The following is a 21269-nucleotide window of genomic DNA, read 5'->3' as shown; positions in this document are numbered from 1 at the left end:
TTGTAATAAATACGAGGAAGCAGCCAAAAAAATGTCCCATACTGATGAATATGTAGAAATCACGCACCCGCACCAGAACGAGAAATGTGAGGTTGAATCCGATCGATTACGGGAAACCACAAGACGCAAATCTGTCACCCAAGGAAAAATACAAATTATCCGCCTTCATCCCAGTGATTAACCAGCTATCCGTTTCTCTTACCGAAAGATTGCATGGTTATGAAGCTGTTCGTTCGTCATTTGGATTCCTGAATCACATCGACAAGATGTATGCTAAAAATTTGCACGCTGCAACAGAGGCATTGGTGAAAGTGTATCCGGATGATTTAGAGCCTTGTCTTTGTAATGAGTTGGTTCAATTTGTGTCTTTGATTGACTCATACAAAAAGGAAAAGGACTATGGAACAAATCAATCACCGGAACTACCAAATTCTCGAAAATCAAAATTTCAGAGCTACATTCCCAAACCTCGAAATTGTATTGAGAATGTTATTGGTTTTGATGGTAACAAATTGCACTGGAGAGCGCTCATTTTCAAAAAGGAAAATTATAAAAAATAGACTTCGAACCACGATGGGATAAGACCGTCTATCGAAGCTTTCTCTCCTGAGCATTGGAAGCTATTTACTCAGAGAACTGGATTTCAACGAAATCAGCAACGATTTTCCGGCGAAAAAAGTACAAAAGTTTACGTTCGTTAACCCTAAAATGTTAGATCATTCTTTTTTTCCGTTTATATTTATTTATATGGAATCTACTTGGTTTCACAATAAATTTATTGAAAAACTAGAGTGAAAAAAAAGGTTTACTTTATTTTGAAAATAGTTTGGCACAGTCACCGACTAACCATCGAACTGTAAGCATCGTTCGTAGACTACTGTGTGATTTTGCTTTGTGCTTTTCGCGCACCCGGTATCTCCCGTTATACCATTTTTTTCTTATCTAGTTGTATTTCTTTTCTTTTTCTTTGTAAAAAAAAATACAATACACGTGAGTGCTATCTAACGTTTTAAAAATGGCCCACGGGCTAGGTGGCTCCCGCTTCAGGGGGCCACCACTTGACGTGGATTCAGCATTCCACCAACCCAATAAAAAACATAAAGCTAATCAATAATCTTTTTCACAATTTTTCTTCTCTGCCCGCGGTATCAAATACGAAAAATCCAAAATTTATAGTGATCTCTCCTCAACTGGAATTTATTCCAAGATCATATCACACAAAAATTACCATCCTCAAATGTGTCCTCAAATATAAATCAAGAGGCAGCTCAAATTTCTAAAGCGATTCGATTTGCAGCCAATAAATCGATACCCCAAAATACTCCAAAAGGTGCAACTCGTACAGTATCTTGGTGGAACTCAGAACTACAACGTTTACGAAAAGAAAAGAACAAAGCATGGAAACTTTTTAAAAAGTATCCTAATCAGCAAAATCTTATCGGTTTCAAAAAATCGAACGCCAAATTTCGTAGGGAAGTGAAAATTTCACTTCCTCCCCTTCGAAAATATGTCAAGAAATCCGTTGCCTTACTGGAACATATACACCGTGCTCAATTATGTGCATTTCCAAGCAAGACCAACAAATAAGTACGCCTAACGAAATAAGTAAGCTTTTCTCTGAAACTTGGTCAAATCGATGAATCCTTCTCTGATGCTTTAAAAATAAACAAAACAAATACGCTAAATACGCCTTTCAACAATAATTATTTATCACCTCAATCCAAGCATATAGAAATACCCATTTCATTACTCGAACTTGAAAGTTGTCTCCCAAAGTTAAAAGGTAAAACACCTAGCAGGAACCGTATCTCATATCCTATGCTCAAGAACCTTCCAATAATAACAAAGCACAAACTTTTGAAACTCTACAACAGTATTCTTGACACAGGGACCATTCTACAGAGTTGGAAGCTCGCAACTATATTGCCTTTGCCTAAACCCAACAAACCAAATAACAGAATTAACAGTCACTGATTCCATGCAGTTCGAAAATATTAGAAAAAATTGTTGCGAAAAGACTGATTTGGTTTTTGGAATCCAAAAACATCATATGCTCTAATCAAGTAGCCTTTAAAGCCAATAAAGGCTGTGCAGACGCACTCCTACACCTGGATTTTTATATTACAAAGGCTCTATCATCTCGAAACCATGTCACAATCTTGTCTTTAGATTTCGAAAAGGCATTTGATAGGATTGGTATATATCAAATCTTAAACAAAATTACGTCTTGGGGTATAGCTGCTAGGGCTAATTTAGTTAATTTTCTATCATGCTCAAATCAAATCAAATGCTCATTTAAACACTCTATGTAACGTAACTAGATCGCTAGTATTAAGTAAAAATAACGATAAATATTATCAAATCCCCATATCACCAGGCAGTACGGAGGAGTTTAAATGCTTTCCCCAACGTACGAAAACGGTTCCCTAATATACATAGGGGTATTAGATAATACCGCTTCCATTTTCACAGCTGAGGCGACAGCTATTTTACAAACAGCAAGGATTATCGCCAAACTTCCTGGCAAATTTGTGATTTGCTCTGACAGTCAGTCGGTGCTTCATGCAATTCAAAACCCCAATAATACGACAAATATTATCAGTAGATTAAGAGACCAACTTACAAAATACCCTAACAAGTTGAAACTTATGTGGATACCGGGCCATGTAGGAATTTTGGGTAACGAGCATGCTGATAAAGCGGGTAATAATGCTCATCTTTCCCCAGTCAAACTGGTCAAATTGCTGACGAAACGTGATGTATTACGACAAGTTCAAAATAAATTTAAAGAACAAAGAACAAAAACTTACTGACTGGAACAACTATTCAAACTCATACAAATTCAGCAATCTCACTAAATCCAAACCGATCTACCCAATCACCACCTCGAAGCAGATGAATACCTTTTAAAAAAAGAAAGTTCACCAACCTGCCCTCACTGCCAATCACGGATAGACATTAGACACATTCTAGGAAAAGATATATGTAAATCCTTGACTTCCAACACCAGCGTTAACAACACATCATCCTCAACAACAAAAATCCTAAATAACTTTGATCCAGAAAACATTAAACAAGTTTATAACTTCATAAAATTAAATAACTTTCATATTTGATTTGAAACTATATAAAGCACAAAATGTAAATTTAAAACTACCATTAATTTATCTATGTACATATTTACCAAATTAACGAAATGAACGAATAACAAGTGTAATTCATATCTCAGCGCCATTTGCCATTAGCAATAACAGCTCTAACTCTTTTACTCCTAAAAACTTAGGGTTTGATAATGATTGCAAGAAGCTTCGCAAACTATTATTTGTGTATCTCAAACTATTTCGATCCACAAATGCATTGTTCTTCAAAAGTATTTACCTTCACGTAAATAAGGAGTACAAGACTTTATGCGCAGCAAAAAGAAGAGATTACAACACTAGTCTGGCGAAGAAACTTGTAGATTGTAAAAACTCAAAAGTTTTGTGGGATAATATTCGCGAGCTAGGAGGACGTTGTCGACATTCGGTGAATACTCTCGCAGCTGAGACACTAGCGACTCATTTTAAAACGCTTTTGTCGGCTAACGTGAATTTCCATACCTTCTCTTATGCTCTCCCCAACTTTATAGTCGATGAACTGGATGGTCCAATACTGTTAGGTGAATTGTAATCAACTTTACAAAAAATGAAAAATAATAAAGCACCTGGTACCTGGTATCGATGGAATTCCAGTAGAATTTTACAAAAATGGTACTGAGCAATTGAAAAATTATCTTCTTCTATACTTCAACCGATTATATGATGAGTCTCATGTTCCAAACAATCTAAACAAAGCAGTTATTTTTGCAATTTACAAGAGTGGAGATGTGAACCAGCCAGAGAACTATAGAGGCATATCTATTCTTAGCTCATGAAGTAAGATCTTCACTTCAATACTCTACGAACGGCTCACCAATTGGATTGAGGACAAAAACCTTCTCAGTATATTCCAAGCCGGTTTTCGAGCGGGTTACTCAACGCTGGACCATATATTGCGTTAACAAGTATTGCCAAGAAATGTATTGATAAAAAGAAAAAATTATACGCTTGTTTCGTTGACTTCAAAGCTGCATTTGACAAGGTGAATAGACAACCATTGTTGTACAAGCTTTCAATGCTTGGAATCTCTCGGAAATTCTTGCAGCTATACTTCAACCTCCTTATCCTTATCATCGACTGCTTCGGTATGGGATGGGTCGCATCTATCAGATTGGTTTGAAACGACAACAGGTGTCCCACAAGGCTGCATTTTAAGCCCAATCCTCTTCGCTTTATTTATTGATTATATTTCCGATGTTCTTCCAGGAGGAATATCTTTTGCCGACATACAAGTAAAAGTTTTACTCTATGCTGATGACCTAGTATTTCTGGCGGAAAACCCTTTCACTCTACAGCTGCAAATAAACAGGTTAAATACATTCTGCGAGAAATGGGGGTTAGCTATCAATACTAGCAAAACTAAGGTGATGATTTTTGAGACTTGTCAAAGAAGAAGGCTTCCCGAAGAGAATTGGCAACTAAATAATATTGCTATTGAAGTGGTTCAGAAATTTAAGTATCTGGGAGTTTTAAAAACACACAACCTTAACTTCGCAAAGCATGTTAAGAATAAAAGTAATGAGGCTAAATTAGCTTTGAGCACAATGTGGCCCAAGTTCTTTGCGAACCAAGAAATTGATCTGTTGTCAAAATACCGTGTGTTTCGCGCGACTGTGAATACATGCATGTGCTATGGTACCCCGGTTTTCGGACATACTCATACAGAGGCGTTCGAAGCAGTACAAAGATATTTCTTCAAGCACTTATTTAGATTGCCAAATTCAACGCCAAATTATGCCATCTACGTTGAATCAGGATTATCGCCTCTTTACATTGAAAATCTAAAATCAAACTCCGACTATTTAATAAGAGTTATGAGAAGAAGCGGAAGAAGTCTTCATAAATCAATCATGGTAAGATTGTTGCAAACGAGGGCTTCACCATTCAAGGATTGGAACGAGTTAGCCATAGCCCAGGGAACTAATCTTCCCCTAAGTGAAACAAACGTTGATGAATGGCCGGGGTTTTTTGCTAATGTCATCGCTAAAATAGATGAAAAAATGTACACCCAGCATCTATCTAGAGCATATGAAACTACATCTAGAAATATCTATAAGAACATCAATCACCAGTTACCCTCGGAAGCGAGTTATTTCTGTACTGAATTTTCGGCCGAAGCTATAAGCTACATATTCAGAGCTCGTGTCGAATTGTTAAACTTAAACTTTATGCCCCACCGAGCTGACTTGTCACAAATTTGCGAGCTTTGCAACAGACGAGATACAATCCATTTTATTGCGATCTGTCCAATGCTGCAGGAAATCCGACGATTGTATTTCGAATCAAGTCATCTCACCCTAAACCGACTCTATGAAATACTCAATGGAGCGATAGGATGGTCTACCCTCTATAAGTACTGCAAACACGCCTTAGCATATCGCAATAGTTATGTAACTTGAAACAGCAGGTGTTGCAGTTCAAGCAGCAACATTTTTGTTGATATCTTTTGTGTTTCAAATCACTTTAAAATTGAAAACGTATAAATATATTTGTGTTTCAAATCATTTCAAAATTGGTATCTTTTTGTGCCATGTCATTATTCTTAAGAAAAGAGATATTGTTAATCAAAATTTTTTGTTAATAAAGAAGTTATCTATCTCTATCTATTTACCAAATTAAAATTAAACGTATTTTCTTTTTAAATTAAGAGTCAGTAGCCCCAGGCAGCTAGTGCTCGTTTCTATTAACATGTACATTTTAATTTAATGTTAATAAACTATAATAATAATAATTTGGGGCGAGGGGCCTCCGCTTCTTTATTGCCCCGAGGCCTCTGGACCTTAAAATACGGCCCTGCCTGCAGCTATTGGTTTGTATAAAAGCTTGTGTATAAAAGTTTTTTCATTATTATCTTTTATTCGTAATTTGATTATCACGGCACTGTTATCATATCACCACCATTCGCACCATTATTACGTATTGCAAGAATTGTTGCATTTATTATTTTAGGTGTATGGTTTTTTGCCTCTGTGAAAGCCTAAAAAAGACTTTATTTATTGTAATGAACAAAGAAGAATAACATAATTTTTATAAGAAATATTATTGGAAAAACATGTTCAGAAATGAGTCACAACGTTTTTCTAAATTTTCATGAACAATCTCTTTGTGGAACCGTCAATATGGCAGAAGATTAAAATATTTAACTTGGCTCGAGGAAAATAGAAAAACTTAAAAAGTGAAATGAATGAGAAATTACAGTAAAAGGTTTAAGTTCGTTACTGTCTCAAGTCATTATTACGCAGAGCTGATAAAGTGAATGTTTACTAAAAATCTATAAATGTCTCTGACGCGAAAGTGAAACAATAACAATAACAAGAGTTCTTCATTATTTTTATCAATGAACAAATAATATTGATGTATGTACCTAAATTATACTAACCGACCGAAAATGCAATAAATACGTGAATATATTTTTTTTAATTACACAATTTTTGTCTTGTTTTATTTGCTTTTGAAGATTCACAACTTGCTTGCTCTAGACTAGGAGAAAACCAAAACGAAAATATCGTGTAACTCGCAAAATTTGATTCGGTCACCCTTCGCAAAGCGCTTACATTTTAAATACACACATCATTGTTTCTTGCTGTAGGTTTTAAGTATAAGAATATATCTTTTTCTATATTACACTAACTTTTTTTTCACGATAAAGATTGAAGGGTTATGTCATCTCCGATTTTAAAACCAGCTGATCGAAAACGAGAAAGAGAAATATTGACAAAAACATTGAATTTTCTTTTACAACAAACAACTCTTAAACAAAATCATGTCTATACTCCGTTACACGCACTCGGGAACTAAATTTAAGTTTAGTAAAAATTAATTTATTAGATAGGTAGATAGATATATGTAGGTAGGTAGGTAGGTATACATTGAAGCACATCTGTTTTCTGGGACAGACTGAATGTGCCGAATAGTGTGTGGCCGACTGCTGCCGGTCTTTTGCTTTTGCTTTATGGAAGACCAAGAGGCTTTTCTAGACCCCCAAGTCCCCAACCCATGTTCATTACACAAACATCAAGTCAATAAGCCGCTTATCTAAAATCAAGTGTGCATGTACACTCCATGTCAGATAATTTAGATCTAGAGTTGTATTATTTATATTTTTAAACCTAACGCTTTCTCTGGAAGTATGGGAGGTTGCGTTAGAGTGAATTACACCCAAATTGGAAAGACATTGGTCAACATTGAGAACATATCAATATATAAATCTTTTCATTTAATTATAAATGGTTTTAAAAACTTATATCCACTAACAATTAGATGCATAGAAAAGAGTATTCAAGTGAAGGCTATTTCTCAGTCTCTCTCAGTATCTAAGTATCACAAACATCGCATTTTAAAAACAATGTTTTCTAAGGTAGAAGACTTAGACATGATTTGAAAATCAGACTAGAACATAGGATATCGACTGAAATACTTCTTAAAAGTTGTCTGGCAAGTCCCAAACAACAAAACAACAAACTTTTTGGTATACCCAATCATTAGACGCAAAGTGTGTGTGTGGTGTGTATGAAAGGGAGCTTTGCGAGCAAGACAATGGAGCAAACAAAAGTGTAGTGAGGAAAATAGGTAAATGCATAAAAATGCCTAATTAATTAATTTTTGTAAACAATTTTTTGGCTAAATCCAAATGTGTGAGAAGCTGAAGCAGTCCAGAGTGGGAGGAAGGTACACTCAATATATTCATGTTTGTAGCTTTATTGTTATTTAGACGCCTTGTTTTGTTTAGAAAACAAAATAACTAAACATACAAATGGGGAAGAAGACGCCAAATTGAATTGGAAAAAAAATAAGAATAAACTTACTTAAAAATCAAAACCATTAAAATCAATCCTCAACCAAATTACATAGAAACAATTAAAATCAAAAATAAATGCAATACCTTTCATTTCTTCTATATGAAGTTCGTCCATACTAGTTTCGGTGTTTTCCATTTTCTATTTTGGTTTTGAAAAGAAAAACAAAACCACAAAAACTAAAATTTTATTTAACTATTGAAAATATTTCTGTCGGAATATCTCGGAATGCAAAACCGCAGCCATATTTTTTTCGTCACAAACTGACATTTGTCGGAGCTGTCAGTGATGAACAGCTGATTGATTGTAAATAGAAACACTACTTTTTAATAGTTATTTCAGAATACAATTAAGAATAGAAATTTGATTTAAATGAATAAAACGTGTATTAAGATATTTTCTAAACAACTTAGAGAATTATATTTTATTTGATTTTCTAAAAATTAAAGTTTGTAAATGTATCAATTTTATGATTGTAAATTTATAAAAATATAAACAAACCACTTGTTGATCAAAACAAACACCGATGACAATTCAAAGAAAAAAAATGCAATTGTCAGTTTTGAAGGGTGTTGGCTTTTTCGATCTGTTCCTTTTAAGTTTCAGGAATGGCTTGTTCAATTCGCAGATCTAGTTGTTTTAAGACAGCACATTCAAAAATTATTCAATTGCAATTGTATTTTTGAACCTCCTTACCAATTATCAAAATTAAAGGTCGCTTAAATATTTAACTGCGTTTAAAATATTTTGCCATACCAAGAAACATTTTAATAGAAAGGTTAAAGGGTTAAATTTTATTGTTGGAAAACTCAACTATAAACGGACAGTTAAATTAAACTCTTTGCACTGTCGTTTTGACAGCACACGCAACAAAATACTTTTCAGGTCACAAGAGTTGAGATTTGTTGTCTGCTGATTGTTTATGACAATATTGTAAGGAGAATAATACTTGCTGAAAAACAAAAATATTTATATATCATATTTTGAAAATGGTTCAATTTTGTCTTTATATACTTTTCGCCTCCTTGCTTCAGCCACATCGTCCAAGACATTTATACCTTCTATTACTGAATCGTGCGATTCCATTTCGAAATTTAATTTTAATCAAATATTTTTTCTTTGCAAATTTTACTAATGTCAATTCAATGCTGTCTTTTTGACAGAGAATGAAGTAGATATTGTAATAGAATGCTTAATTGTAAAAGACGTGTTTATTTTGTTTATTAGTGTACACGCAAATTAACTCAACGACACCTAAACGTTTATTATTATTGGTAAGGCCCTTAGAGTCTAACAAAAAATGAATTATAGAGGTTATGTAAAAAGAAGCATTTCTGAATGTGTTAAATATTTAAATTAAGTTTTCCGTCTCACAAACAAAACAATTATTTTTTAATATATTTCGTTGTTCTGAATTCGAATCTCATCTTAAAATTTCTCTATCGAATCAGATTTTTTGATATGCCCCTTTTAAATGCTAAAGGCTACCAAAAATGGGTCCTTAAGTCTTATATAAAACAAAAAATATGTCTTTAAAATAATTTGTTGGATGGTTTTATAGAGATATTTTTCGTTTACAGTTTAAATCATTTGAGTATCTTACTTAGATCCTTGAAATTTTCATTTGTCGTGATTCTTTTTAAGCTCTGTATAAGATATTTTGGTTCGAATTCATTTTAAAAGCTGATTTCGAATATTTTTGTAGTATACTTCAAAACTTGATGTTATAGCCTTGTTTAGAGGTAAAATTCGTTACAAAAAGAAAAATTATTATTAAAAACGTTTTAACTTTTTCTTTTAAAATTAGTTTTAGAATAAATAGTTCAAGGTTTCTTACAAATTTTTGTATGAGAAACTAAAATTGTAGACAAGGATTATAGATTTAAAAAATACTACTTCATAAACTTATTTCAAAAAGCCAAGTATGCAGATCGAGATAAGAAGATGAATAGGGATATTCACGATTCGGTGCAAATGGTCTTGTATCGTTGCAAAAGTGTAACATTTTCTTGCAACTAAAACAACAAAATATAGAGACTACACTTTTGCTACACTTTTGCAATACCCTAAAACCGGGTTTCCCAAAGTGTGCTCCGCGGAGCACTTGAATATCCAAGTGCTCCGCAGAAATATTTGAAAAAAAATATTAAAAGTCCAAAACGGACTAGTAACTAGTTAATTTGGTCTTCTGTTATTGTAATTTTGATCGCAGCAGTCGGATTTGAAATTCATATTTAAAAAAAAAAACAGCATAGGGAACTAAAAGCAAATTTCAAATAATTTTTTGTTTTTTTCAACGGCATGGCAGCCAAAATAGGCCTGCAGGCTATAACAATCAGTCGAATACCGAAAAAGGGCAAAACGAAGTATAATTTTCTTAGTTGTAAGGAACACTTTTGCATAATACATTTTTCGAATGGATCGCTGGCTTAAGTCTGAATCTTTGAAAAAAGCAAATGAACTCTCCACAAAAGCACCCGAAGCTGCCGAAGAATTACCAACTGACGGGTGTGTAAAAACAAAATGATAATTTACGTAAAAAAGTAATCGTCGGTTAATATCAGTTAAAAGGGAGTACCAAGAATCATATTTGAATTTTAGATTTGCTGAGACAAGTGACAACACACCTCACTGCGAAATTTGCGGTAAAGTGTTGCCGAACACTGCTTTGTTTCCATCAAAACTTAAACTTCATTTTGTAAGGATTCATCCCGATTGCAAAAGCAACCCGACTGATTTCTTCAAAAGAAAGTATGCTGAACTTACTAAATCTCAAACCAATATTACTTATCACTCAAAGACAGTGAACGAAATACGTCGATACGTCCTACTTGGTAAGTTCAAAATAGCCCAGACGAATTCCACTTGAAGATTAAAGAAAACGTATTTGTATTGGAAAAACCGCCTTCCCTCATATCGCTGCATTTTGAGTGCTTGATTGACCTGACATCAAATTCTTCGATAAAAGAACTTTTTGCAACAATAAAGTCTTTATCAGAATATAGATCCCGTCTCGACGCAGAGCCTGATATACCCACTTAAAAAAATCTCCATATAATTATAATTCATAAAATATAATTATGTAATTCCTTATTAAGTTAAGGTAACATTAATCTTCTGTTTTTCTTTGTAAAAACTCATTCCTGAATTCAATAAAATAAAAGAAAGTTAAAAAAAAGACATTTAATTTGCTACATGTAACTACGAAAAATGGCATATGCGCATAAAAGTGCTCCGCGTGAAATTTCTCACGCAAAAAGTGCTCCGTGACTAAAAAAGATTGAGAACCGCTGCCCTAGAAGCTAGAACTATTGCAACAGAAAAATACAACGGTGTAAAATTTGTCTGGTGAAGTTGACAGTGTGGAAGTTGTTAATTCAAAATTTTAAAATTCGTGTATTCCTGAAACAAATTTCTTTTTCACTTTTTTTTGTTTGCCATGACAAATGTCAGTTTCCAACTAATTTTGACATATTTATGAAATTATATAAGAATTAAGAACCCAAGGAGTGATGGCTAGTTGGTAGGACTGTCATGCTAAAGGTCTTGGGTGTAATCCCTGAATATACCACCTAAAAAAATGTTCAAGGGTACTGCCTTTTTTCAGCAATAATTGACACTGAAATGGGTGAGAATTGTAAGTCCCAGTTCTCTACTAGCTGTTGTAATACCTAATTTACTTATTTTTTACAGTAAATAACTGCAAATACTTTATCTTGTGCTGTATAGCCTTTTAAAATCGTAGTACTAATAATTTCTTCGAACATTAGTTAAAACTTAAAATTGGAAACAAAATATTGTATTAAGAAAACAATCTACGTTTTACGTTTGATTTAAGGAAACTTGTGTTTTATAAAGCTGGACATACATGGCAGAGCCAATTGGCTCCAAGTCATTTACACTAAGTTCAAATGCACACCGTCAAAATTTGGCCGGCATACACGACCGATCCACAGCTATTTTGACAGATTGATAATTTTAATATTTTTATCATCAGCATAAGCAAAAATATGCTGATCTTGATAAAATCAAACTTAAAAAAGGGTTTTAATAAAATTAACTAAAAATTAAAGAAAAATGTGTAAAAATTACTAAACTTGTGAGTAGAAAAACAAAACTGAGTATAATATCCCCACATACAAAGGTTGGTACTTGACAACAGAAAAAATGAAAAAAGAGGAAATAAATAAATAAGATTTTTAAAATAGGTAGAACTACTTCGATCATTGATTACCAACAAAACGCAGAAACGAGCCTTGGCTCGTTGGTTCGGAATCGTTGATTTTTCACTTGATAAAAATCTAAATGGATCAACATAGCCAAACCAAACCATCTCAGTCAATTTTGAATGGGATCATGTCTATTTGGCTCTATCGTGTATTACTAGCTTTAAAGTTTCTTTTACTATTGGACTAAAATTCAAATTAGCTGTAGTTAATAAATCCATATTTTAATATCATTTTTAAATATAGGTACAATGTGAACATTTGTAACATATTACAGGTCTCTAAGCAACCCGGGTTTTAAATTCAAAATGTAATCTTTGAGTCGTCTGACCACATTGACATCACATTATTTTGAACTCTTCTCTTCCACTAAACCAAAGCGAGTTAAAATGAAGAAAATAAATGAATCAAAATAAATGTCTCAAAAGAGTCTAATGTATTCCATTAAATCCTTAAAATGGGTGACATCTTTGCATATAAAACCTACAGTTCTATCATGAACCAATTTTGCGTTCGTCTCAGCTACAATATGGGTTTGGAAGTTTAAAAAAAAAATTTATAAAAAAAAAGTCAAAAAATTCTAACTTTTTACATAAATCTATATACGCCATCTTGAGACTCCAACGACCTCGTGAAAATAAAGAAAAACTGCTCCATGATAATACAATAGATTTTATGTACAATGTTGACATTTGGTATTTAGAAAAGACTAATGTAAACATAACTCAAAATTATTGTGTGGGATTTTTTTTTATATTGAAGGTAAATTTTCCCCGAGCATTGAACACTTGAAATGTCAATTCGAAACGTCAAATTTTTGACAGGCAAAAAACAATTTTGAAAACTCCCTGTATTGTTCTAAAGTTCTCATTAAATTTGTTTAATTTATCAATAACTAAAAAAGGTATAATATTTACTTAGAAAAAGAACAATACCTACATACTTTACAAACTTACGTCGCAAAGTTATGTTGTTGAATTTTCCTTAAGAAGTGTAATCACTTCCACTTGTATGTTAAGGTTCTTGTTTCCGTCTGCCAAACTTGTTATTTTTGTTTAACTTAATTAATTATCAAACCCTGTAAGACTGATAATTCATATCTAATTGCTCCTGAAGAGTTCCAATTGAAAATGCACTTCAAAAACATTATCATTTCTAATTCACTTCCCAACTTTACCCTTGCATGATACGTTTGTTATGACAATGATGTCATAGATTAGGAATCATCCTCATAGTCATAATTTCTTGTTGTTGTTTAAGTATACACATTTTAATAAAGGACATACTATTATTCTTTCAGTTGATAGTAAGTAAGTATGGAAGTCCCAATACATCCTCTCACAAATGACCCAACAGCTGCATGGAAAGAACTCTCCAAGACCCAGAGAGTCATCAAAGTAACGATGAAACCGCCACAAACGACTGTTCCATTCAACAAAGCTCGAATTGTTTGCATGAGTGACACCCATTCCTTGACGCCTTATATTAAATTTGATATCCCAGATGGTGATATATTTATTCATGCCGGAGATTTCACGAAATGCGGTCAGTTGGAAGAAGTAATAGAGTTCAACAATTGGATCGGTAATTTGCCGCATAAGCATAAAATTGTCATAGCCGGAAATCATGAACTTAGCTTCGATTCAACGTTTACACATCCCTTTCAAAATAAATCGGTTTCGCAAAGGTAAGTCTTTCTTAAAACCACAGAAAAACGATTACAGTTCTGCGTAAGACGTTACTTTCTCTGTGAGTTGTTGATTTTGTTTAAGTGAATTTGATTAGATTTTAATATATGTTATCTCTTGTCCAAAGTATCTCAACTTTTTAATACGTACACCAAACGTTCGACCACCTCAAACGTTTTTTTAAATAATCATGTTTCTAAAAATACCCGTTGGAAAATCTATCCATAGTATAGTGGGATTTTTTGGGTTTTTTTACATTTATACGAGTCTCGAATGGATCTTATGTGATTTCGTTCTCAAATGTTGGTACCATTGATGTTGCATTTGTGTCTCGATAGTTGTTGAGTAGTTGTGCATTTGGAATCATGTGTGGTTTCCATTGGGGGAAAAATCAATCTGTTAGTAATTTCTCACTGTACTATATATGGAATTCCAAAAAACGCACTTAATCTAATGATGGATGTGACATTCTTTTAAACAATAAGAATTGTGAAAAAGAGGCTGGGATGCGACCCACACTGATAACTTCCCATTCTTATCCCGTCTGTCGATTTGTCTTGCTTAAAAATTTGTAGGTTTTCGTGTTGGGTTAAAAAAGTTGTTAGTTGAATTATTCTTAAAAGTTTTAAAATTACCAACAATATTTTTCATATAAGAAAAGTTTAGTTTGAAAATCAAGTTTTGTTAAATAGATTTTTAGTCGAAAAGAATTGTTTACCGATTTTAGTAGCATTTCTAAAATTTTTACAAATTGGATGAATGAAATTAATTTCAGAGATATCAAAAACAGAGCATCAATTTTTACTAAATTTGCGTACTATTTCTTTTAGATTTTATTTTTTTTAATAAAAAAAAACGGACTGTTGAATTTTTATAAAAAAAAACTACTCAATATTTTCTGTGAAATAAAAAATATTGGCAATATTTTTTATTTTTTAAAAAGCTATTTGAGTCGAAAGTTAATTTTTGCTAAGTTTTAGTATTGGTTATATTTTAGGTTTTTATTTTTTGCAAAGAAACTCTCAATTAGATTTTTCTCAAAACTTTATCGAATGTTAAAAACAGTATTTTTTATAGAAAATTAGGTTGAAGCCAATATTTCCAAGTTTGAAAAGATATTTACGTCGGAAAACAAATTTTACCAACTTTTATTAATTTTTGTTTAGGTTTTTATTTTTTATAAAAAAAAACTATTGTTTTGGGATGTTCAATTGGTAGACATGTGCATTCAAGACGACACAAGCGTCCACAGGTTTTTCTCAAAACCAACCTCTGTCTATCAACTCCTACTCTCACCTCCCCTTGGTGAACATCGGGTTTCTAGTACCTCAACTGGAGATTGGGTTCCAACCCCAGTGGAAAGTTGTTGGGGGCAGCAAACGAGAGAGGTGGGGAGAGGTGTTTCCACTAAGGCACCTCTCCTTATCCAGATGGCAGCGGAGGAATTCCCGAGATGGAATCAACGGTGGCGTCAACAGTTCCAGTAACGTTGAAGTACTTAGTGAACACCTTATAGGGCTTCTTCGACTTATTCGGAGCCCAGGCCTATAAGGAGCGGTTTTATCCGGCTCCCTATCCTTGGAGTTATACTTAGGATCTGACCCTACAGGTTGGGGGTTGTGCCGTCGGGGTGACTTCCTGGCCACGTAAAAGCTTTCATAGTTGCGAAGCACCAACAAGCCTCGGATACGGACGGATTTACTGTTGACAAACAACGCAAACGAATAAAGGACAACGAACTTCGGATATGCACGTGGAATGTTAGGTTCCTTAACAGACCACGTGCGGCCGAAGAATTAGCGGAGGCCCTAGACCGATATAAAGTAGATATCACTGCCATCCAGGAAATACGATGGGATGGGCCGGGCAAAAAGAGGATGAAAAACTGCGATATTTACTATGGTGACTGCTACCACGAAAACCAACAGCGCTTATTTGGATGCGACTTCGTCATTGGAGCCAGACATAGGCAAGAAGTCTTGAGCTATAGGTGCATCAATGAGCGCCTCATGACCATACGCATCAAGTCTAAATTCGGCAACATTAGCCTGATAAGCGTGCACGCCCCCACAGAAGAGAAAGACGACAACACCAAAGATATGTTCTTTGAGCTCCTAGACAAAACATATTAAAATAGTCCTGCGCGATTTTAATGCCAAGCTAGGAAGGGAAGACATCTTTGGTGGAATAATCGGGAAAAACAGCCTGCACGACAACACTGCGACAACGGATTCAGGCTCATAGATTTTGCTGCGGGGCGAAACGTCATGGAAGCCAGTACGAGTTTTCCACACCTCAACATCCACAAAGAAACTTGGACTTCTCCAGATCAATCTACCGTCAACCAGATTGACCACATTGCGATCGACATGCTTCCAGCATCATGGATGTACGAACTATCCGAGAAGCTAACATCGACTCGGACCACTACCTCGTTGTAGCCAAGGTAGCACTTCGGATTTCCAGACCCAAGGCAAAACAGGGAGGTGCTGGGAGAAGGTACAACGGTGAACGAGTTACAAGTAACCTCTCTCGAAGTTCTCTGCCGCCAACACAATGTATCGAAAACCAGTGCAACATTGCCAAGATGCAATCAGAGAAGCCGCCTCTGATGTGCTGGGTTTCAAACAGCCACCAACAAGAACCCCTGGTTTGATGAGGAATGTCGGCAGGCAAATGCAGCCAAACAACAGGCACGCAAAGTGTCGCTGCATAGAAGGACGAGAATTGCTTAGAGCTCTATGAGCAGAACAGGCGAGAGGAAGGCCGACTCCTCAGAAGGAAAAAGAGAGGGCATGAGAAGGGTGCGGTCGAAGATGTTGAGAGGTTTAAAAACAGGAATGAAGTTCGAAAGTTTCATGAACAAGTGAAATGAAATTCACAGGTACATAAACCTAGAACCGAAGGCTGCAAAGACGAAAGTGGAAACATCATAGTGGAACCGCAGTCAATGCTAAGCATATGGAAGGACCACTTCTGCAGACTGTATAACGGCGACGACTAACTGAATTCCGCTGTCAGGCAGGATAATCCATTCAACATACACGACGAAAGCCAACAATCCCGTCCTCCCGACTTAGACGAAGTAAAGATTGCCATATCTAAGTTGAAGTCTAATAAAGCCGCTGGAGCGGATGGCTTGAATGCAGAGCTCTTTAAAGCAGCTGGAGATAAGTTGGTTAGGAGCATGCTCCCACTTATCTGTAAGATATGGTCGGATGTGGTCAGTATTGTTTGCCCGATCCTGAAAAAAGGAGACGCTCTAAACTGCACCAACTATAGAGGAATCAGTCTACTTAACATCGCCTATAAAATCTTCTCTGCCGTAATATGTGAACGTCTAAAGCCCATCGTAAACAACCTCATAGGACCTTATCAGTGTGGTTTTAGACCAGGAAAGTCCACAGTTGATCAAATATTCAAATTACGGCAAATCCTGGAATAAACCCAAGAACACCAAATCCACACCCACCATATTTTCATCGATTTCAAGGCCGCATATGACAGCATGTACAGGGACGAGCTGTATAGAGCCATGTCTAGTTTTGGCATCCCTGCCAAAATCTTCCGTTTGTGCAAGACGACCATGGAGAATTCAAGCTGCTCCATAAAGGTTGGAAACAACTTAGCAGAACCCTTCGATGTCAAAAAAGATTTTAGATTTTTTAACATCGTGCTTGAAAGAATAATGCAGAGGTCACACGTCAACACTAGAGGCACTATCTATCAAAAGTCTATAAAATTACTAGCATATGCTCATGACATTGACAAAATCGGAAGAAGTCACCGTGATATCAATGGGACATTTGTGAGTATTGAGGCAGATAGCAAAACAAAGTACACGCCGTCGTCAAGAAAGGACTTACTTACACCGACGTCTTGGTCAAAACGTCACTATCGACCGACGTAAATTTGAGGTAGTGAAGGACATCGTCTACCTAGGCTCTGCTACAAACGCAGAAAACAACACCAGCGCTGAGATCAAACGTAGAATAACTCTTGCTAACCGCTGTTTCTTTTGGCTAAGAAAGCAATTGAGTGGTAAAGTCCTCTCTCGAGGGACCAAAGTGTCGCTATATAAAACAGAAGCATGGACTATCACAAAAGCGGACGAAAGCACATTGGGTCTACGGTCCCGTATGCATTGAAGGGGAGTGGAGGAGAAGATGGAACGACGAGCTGTACGGGCTGTACAGCGACGTAGACTTAGCCAGAAGGTTAAAGTCCAACGACTAAGATGGCTGGGTCACGTAGAGCGCATGGAAACCAATGCTCCGGCTCGGAAAGTCTTCAAATCCACACCCACAGGAGAGTACAGTAGAGGAAGACCGCGGATCAGGTGGCGCGCAAAAGTGGAAGGTAACTTCGCCCAACTTGGAGCGCGAAACAGCAGACATCTAGCTAGGGACCGAGCTAGATGGAGAAGTTTGTTGGGTGAGGCCCTAGTTCACACAGGACTGTAGCGCCACCTTAAGTAAGTAAAGTAAATCAATCATATTATATCTTCTATTTGGTTTTATTGAATTTAAAAAGAAAGAAAACTATTTTAAGGTGTGAAAACACAAATATTTCTTATTTTATATATTTGCATTTGTCATTAATATGACAGTTCCGGATTGACAAAATTTGTAGTGCAATTTTTGTTGTTTTCACAAAACTAGTTGAATTTTGACTACGTAGTCACTAGCTTTGTGAATGCGCCCAATGGTTTTCATTAACCTAATGTAAATGGTTTGAATTTTGCAAAAAGCGCTATGAACGTTTTGACAGAAAACTTGGATATCAGTAGCTCTACTTTATGTACAATACAATTTATGTATTACAAAGCCCTTATCAATTCAGTTTGCCTTCGCTCAATCGTGTTAGGTTATCTGTCCAGTACACCAGAAGCTTGCAGTTTATTATTATTTCAAAGCAACTATAAATACCTAGATTTTCAGAAAATTAAAACAGAAAAAAAAAACTTTCTAGATTTTCAGAAAATTAAAACAGAAAAAAAAAACTTTCATAAAATTAAGCTGTTAAATTAATAAATAAATTTAATTTTTACAGAACAAAACATTCTGGCCCATCGATACTGGATGATATGCCTACATTAGGCAATGCAAAGGAAAACATCGAAGACGCTGTACAAACGCTCAATATCAGACAGTATCTGACAAATTGTCAATACATCGAAGACGAACTCACAACCATTTATGGCCTTAACATCTACGGCAGCCCTTGGCAACCAGAATTTTGCAAATGGGCCTTCAATATTCCTCGCGGCAGAGAATGCCTTGAACGTTGGAATAAAATTCCCGAAGGCATCGATCTGCTTATAACACACACCCCACCAGTGGGACACGGTGACTTATGTTGTTCGGGTGTTAGAGCTGGATGTGTTGAGCTATTGGCTAGTGTTCAACAACGAATTAAACCAAAGTATCATGTTTTTGGGCATGTTCATGAGGGATATGGAATAACATCGGATGGACGAATAATATTTGTGAATGCTTCAACTTGTGACATAAACTACCTGCCAAATAATCCACCTATAGTCTTTGATATATCACTACCCAAAGGATTTTCCAAAGAAGTTTAGTGAAAACAAAAAACGGATCGTATTATTGTAGGCTTTTGTTTGTTTAGTTTTATTTTCCTATAATTTACTTAACAAACTTATTTTGTTGATATGAAATTTTTATTTTTTGTTGAGCATTTTTTTTTACAATTAACAAAATCTAGTGATATTATAAAAAAGAATTGAATTTGTTTAGAATTATAAGAATTAACTTAACACACATTAATTATATAAAAAGTGCCATTTAGAAATGGCTTGTAATTGTATCTATATAAAATGAATACCAAAAAAAAAAATAACGTTCAACTCTAATTACAAAAAAATAAAATAAATTAAAACAATTATTTTGCAAAATAATATAGACAAATTATATGACACGCTGTAATGTAGCATTGGACAATTTATATTATTCGATATGAGTTATGTTAAGAAAACATACAAGTAGCTTTAAGTATGTACGTATGTAAAAGCTTTTTTTTTGGTTTATTTATAATTTTATTCAAAAAAGTTGTATTTATATTAAATGCCTTGCACAAGAGTGATGTTTATCTCTTTTACAATCGCTAGTCTTTTGTACTAAATTTTTCTGAGCAAATTATAGAAAATAAATTAAAGTTTAATAATTATGCTAATTGAAATCTGGTATATGAATTTGTTGAATTCCTAACCAGGTTAACACTATTTGGACGACACATGAAAGACATGACAGACTCAGTGAGGTTGATGGTTTATTAAATAGGTCCTTATTTTCCCTGTCAACTATAAATGCCATAAGATACAAAATTTAGTTTGACCTTTCTCTTTAAAAAAGAAATAAAGTTATATCTATCGATAAGGTTAAAATAAAATGGTTAACTATAAGCTTGGTGTCTATCAGGGTTAAAAGAAACCTGAAATTAATTAATGTAAAATGAAGAAAGGGAATTAAAATAAGGATTTAAAATGATACTATTTGTGTGTTTTTTTTAAATCTTTTATATTGTCTTGCATACGCCTGAAGTGTCTACTAAAAGAGAAGAAACATAAAATAATCTACTTAATTATGTATTTTTTAATTTTTAAAAAGCTTTTTTTTTATATTCGCTCTTTTCCCAATTGGTAGATTTGTGCCACTTAGCGTATGTTAAATTGCCTTCCCTTGTTGTCTTCCTTTCACCATATTGTCAATGTCTACGATCACGATCCAAAAATTGAACTAAAGAGCAACCGTGAAAATTTTTAAAATTATATAGAGTCCAAATTTGTATTTAAGGGTGCTAACTTTAGTACTCTAATGAAGAGGAACGATCGAAGCGAAATCTGAGAGGCGTGGAGATGATTGATTTTGATCCCTTTTTTTATATCCCTCAATAGTTGGGAAGAGTTGAGAATTAGGGAAAATTCAACAATAATTAAAGAATAGAAAATAGAGAAGAACATATGCAAATGTAGTAGGAGATCGAGGGAGACAATAGCAACAACGTTTTGACATTATATGTGTGTATGCATATATGCTTGAAGAGGAAAGTTTTTACGGTTTTGCTTTGGCAAGGAATAGAAAAAGTACAAGAGAAACAATAACAACGCTAAAAAGTACTGCATGGATATTTTTTGCGGTAGGTAGTGAATATAATATATTTTCTAATATATTTGTTTTTCAATTCATTAGGGTGTTCCTGATAATTGTCTTTATTTTTGATATGACTCTTAAATAAAAAAAATTATATTTTATCTTTTTTATACCAAAAATTTAGTTTTATATAATTCCTTTAGTTCGTACGTTTTATATGTTTATATTTATAAAGGGTGAATTTTTGAAAGCTATAAGAAAGTTTAAAAAAAACACATGCAATTCAGAAAAATGAATGAAATCTTTATTT

The 21269-nt window shown here is 34.4% G+C and overlaps 2 protein-coding genes across 6 annotated transcripts in view; one reads left to right on the top strand and one right to left on the bottom strand.

The window, feature by feature from the left end:
• LOC129947342 (protein furry) overlaps positions 1-8176 on the bottom strand; it is a 137760-nt gene extending 129584 nt beyond the window's left edge. For 2 of the 5 annotated variants that reach the window (XM_056057863.1, XM_056057867.1), the window contains exon 1: positions 8020-8175. In XM_056057863.1, the coding sequence (XP_055913838.1) occupies positions 8020-8071 (52 nt within the window). In that variant the 5' untranslated portion in view covers positions 8072-8175. Of the gene's footprint in view, positions 1-8019 lie in introns of all 5 variants that reach the window. The other 3 variants (XM_056057866.1, XM_056057868.1, XM_056057865.1) reach the window with 2 other exon arrangements.
• A 4778-nt stretch (positions 8177-12954) lies between these two features.
• LOC129945550 (UPF0046 protein C25E10.12) lies at positions 12955-20234 on the top strand. The gene is made up of 3 exons (XM_056055360.1): positions 12955-13063; positions 13460-13846; positions 18900-20234. The coding sequence occupies exons 2-3, from the start codon at positions 13476-13478 to the stop codon at positions 19429-19431; spliced, it is 903 nt and encodes a 300-aa protein (XP_055911335.1). The 5' UTR covers positions 12955-13063; positions 13460-13475; the 3' UTR covers positions 19432-20234.
• Positions 20235-21269: the final 1035 nt, after the last annotated feature.

The sequence above is a fragment of the Eupeodes corollae genome, chromosome 2 (genome assembly GCF_945859685.1).
Source record: "Eupeodes corollae chromosome 2, idEupCoro1.1, whole genome shotgun sequence".
NCBI classification, from domain to species: Eukaryota; Metazoa; Arthropoda; class Insecta; order Diptera; family Syrphidae; genus Eupeodes; species Eupeodes corollae.
This window is presented reverse-complemented; position numbering and strand designations above follow the sequence as displayed.

Excerpts from the sequence above, each read along its gene's own strand:
- LOC129945550 (XM_056055360.1), top strand. The coding sequence starts at position 13,476 with ATGGAAGTCCCAATACATCCTCTCACAAATGACCCAACAGCTGCATGG. Across the intron at positions 13,847-18,899 it reads AATAAATCGGTTTCGCAAAG|AACAAAACATTCTGGCCCAT; the intron begins GTAAGTCTTTCT and ends TAATTTTTACAG.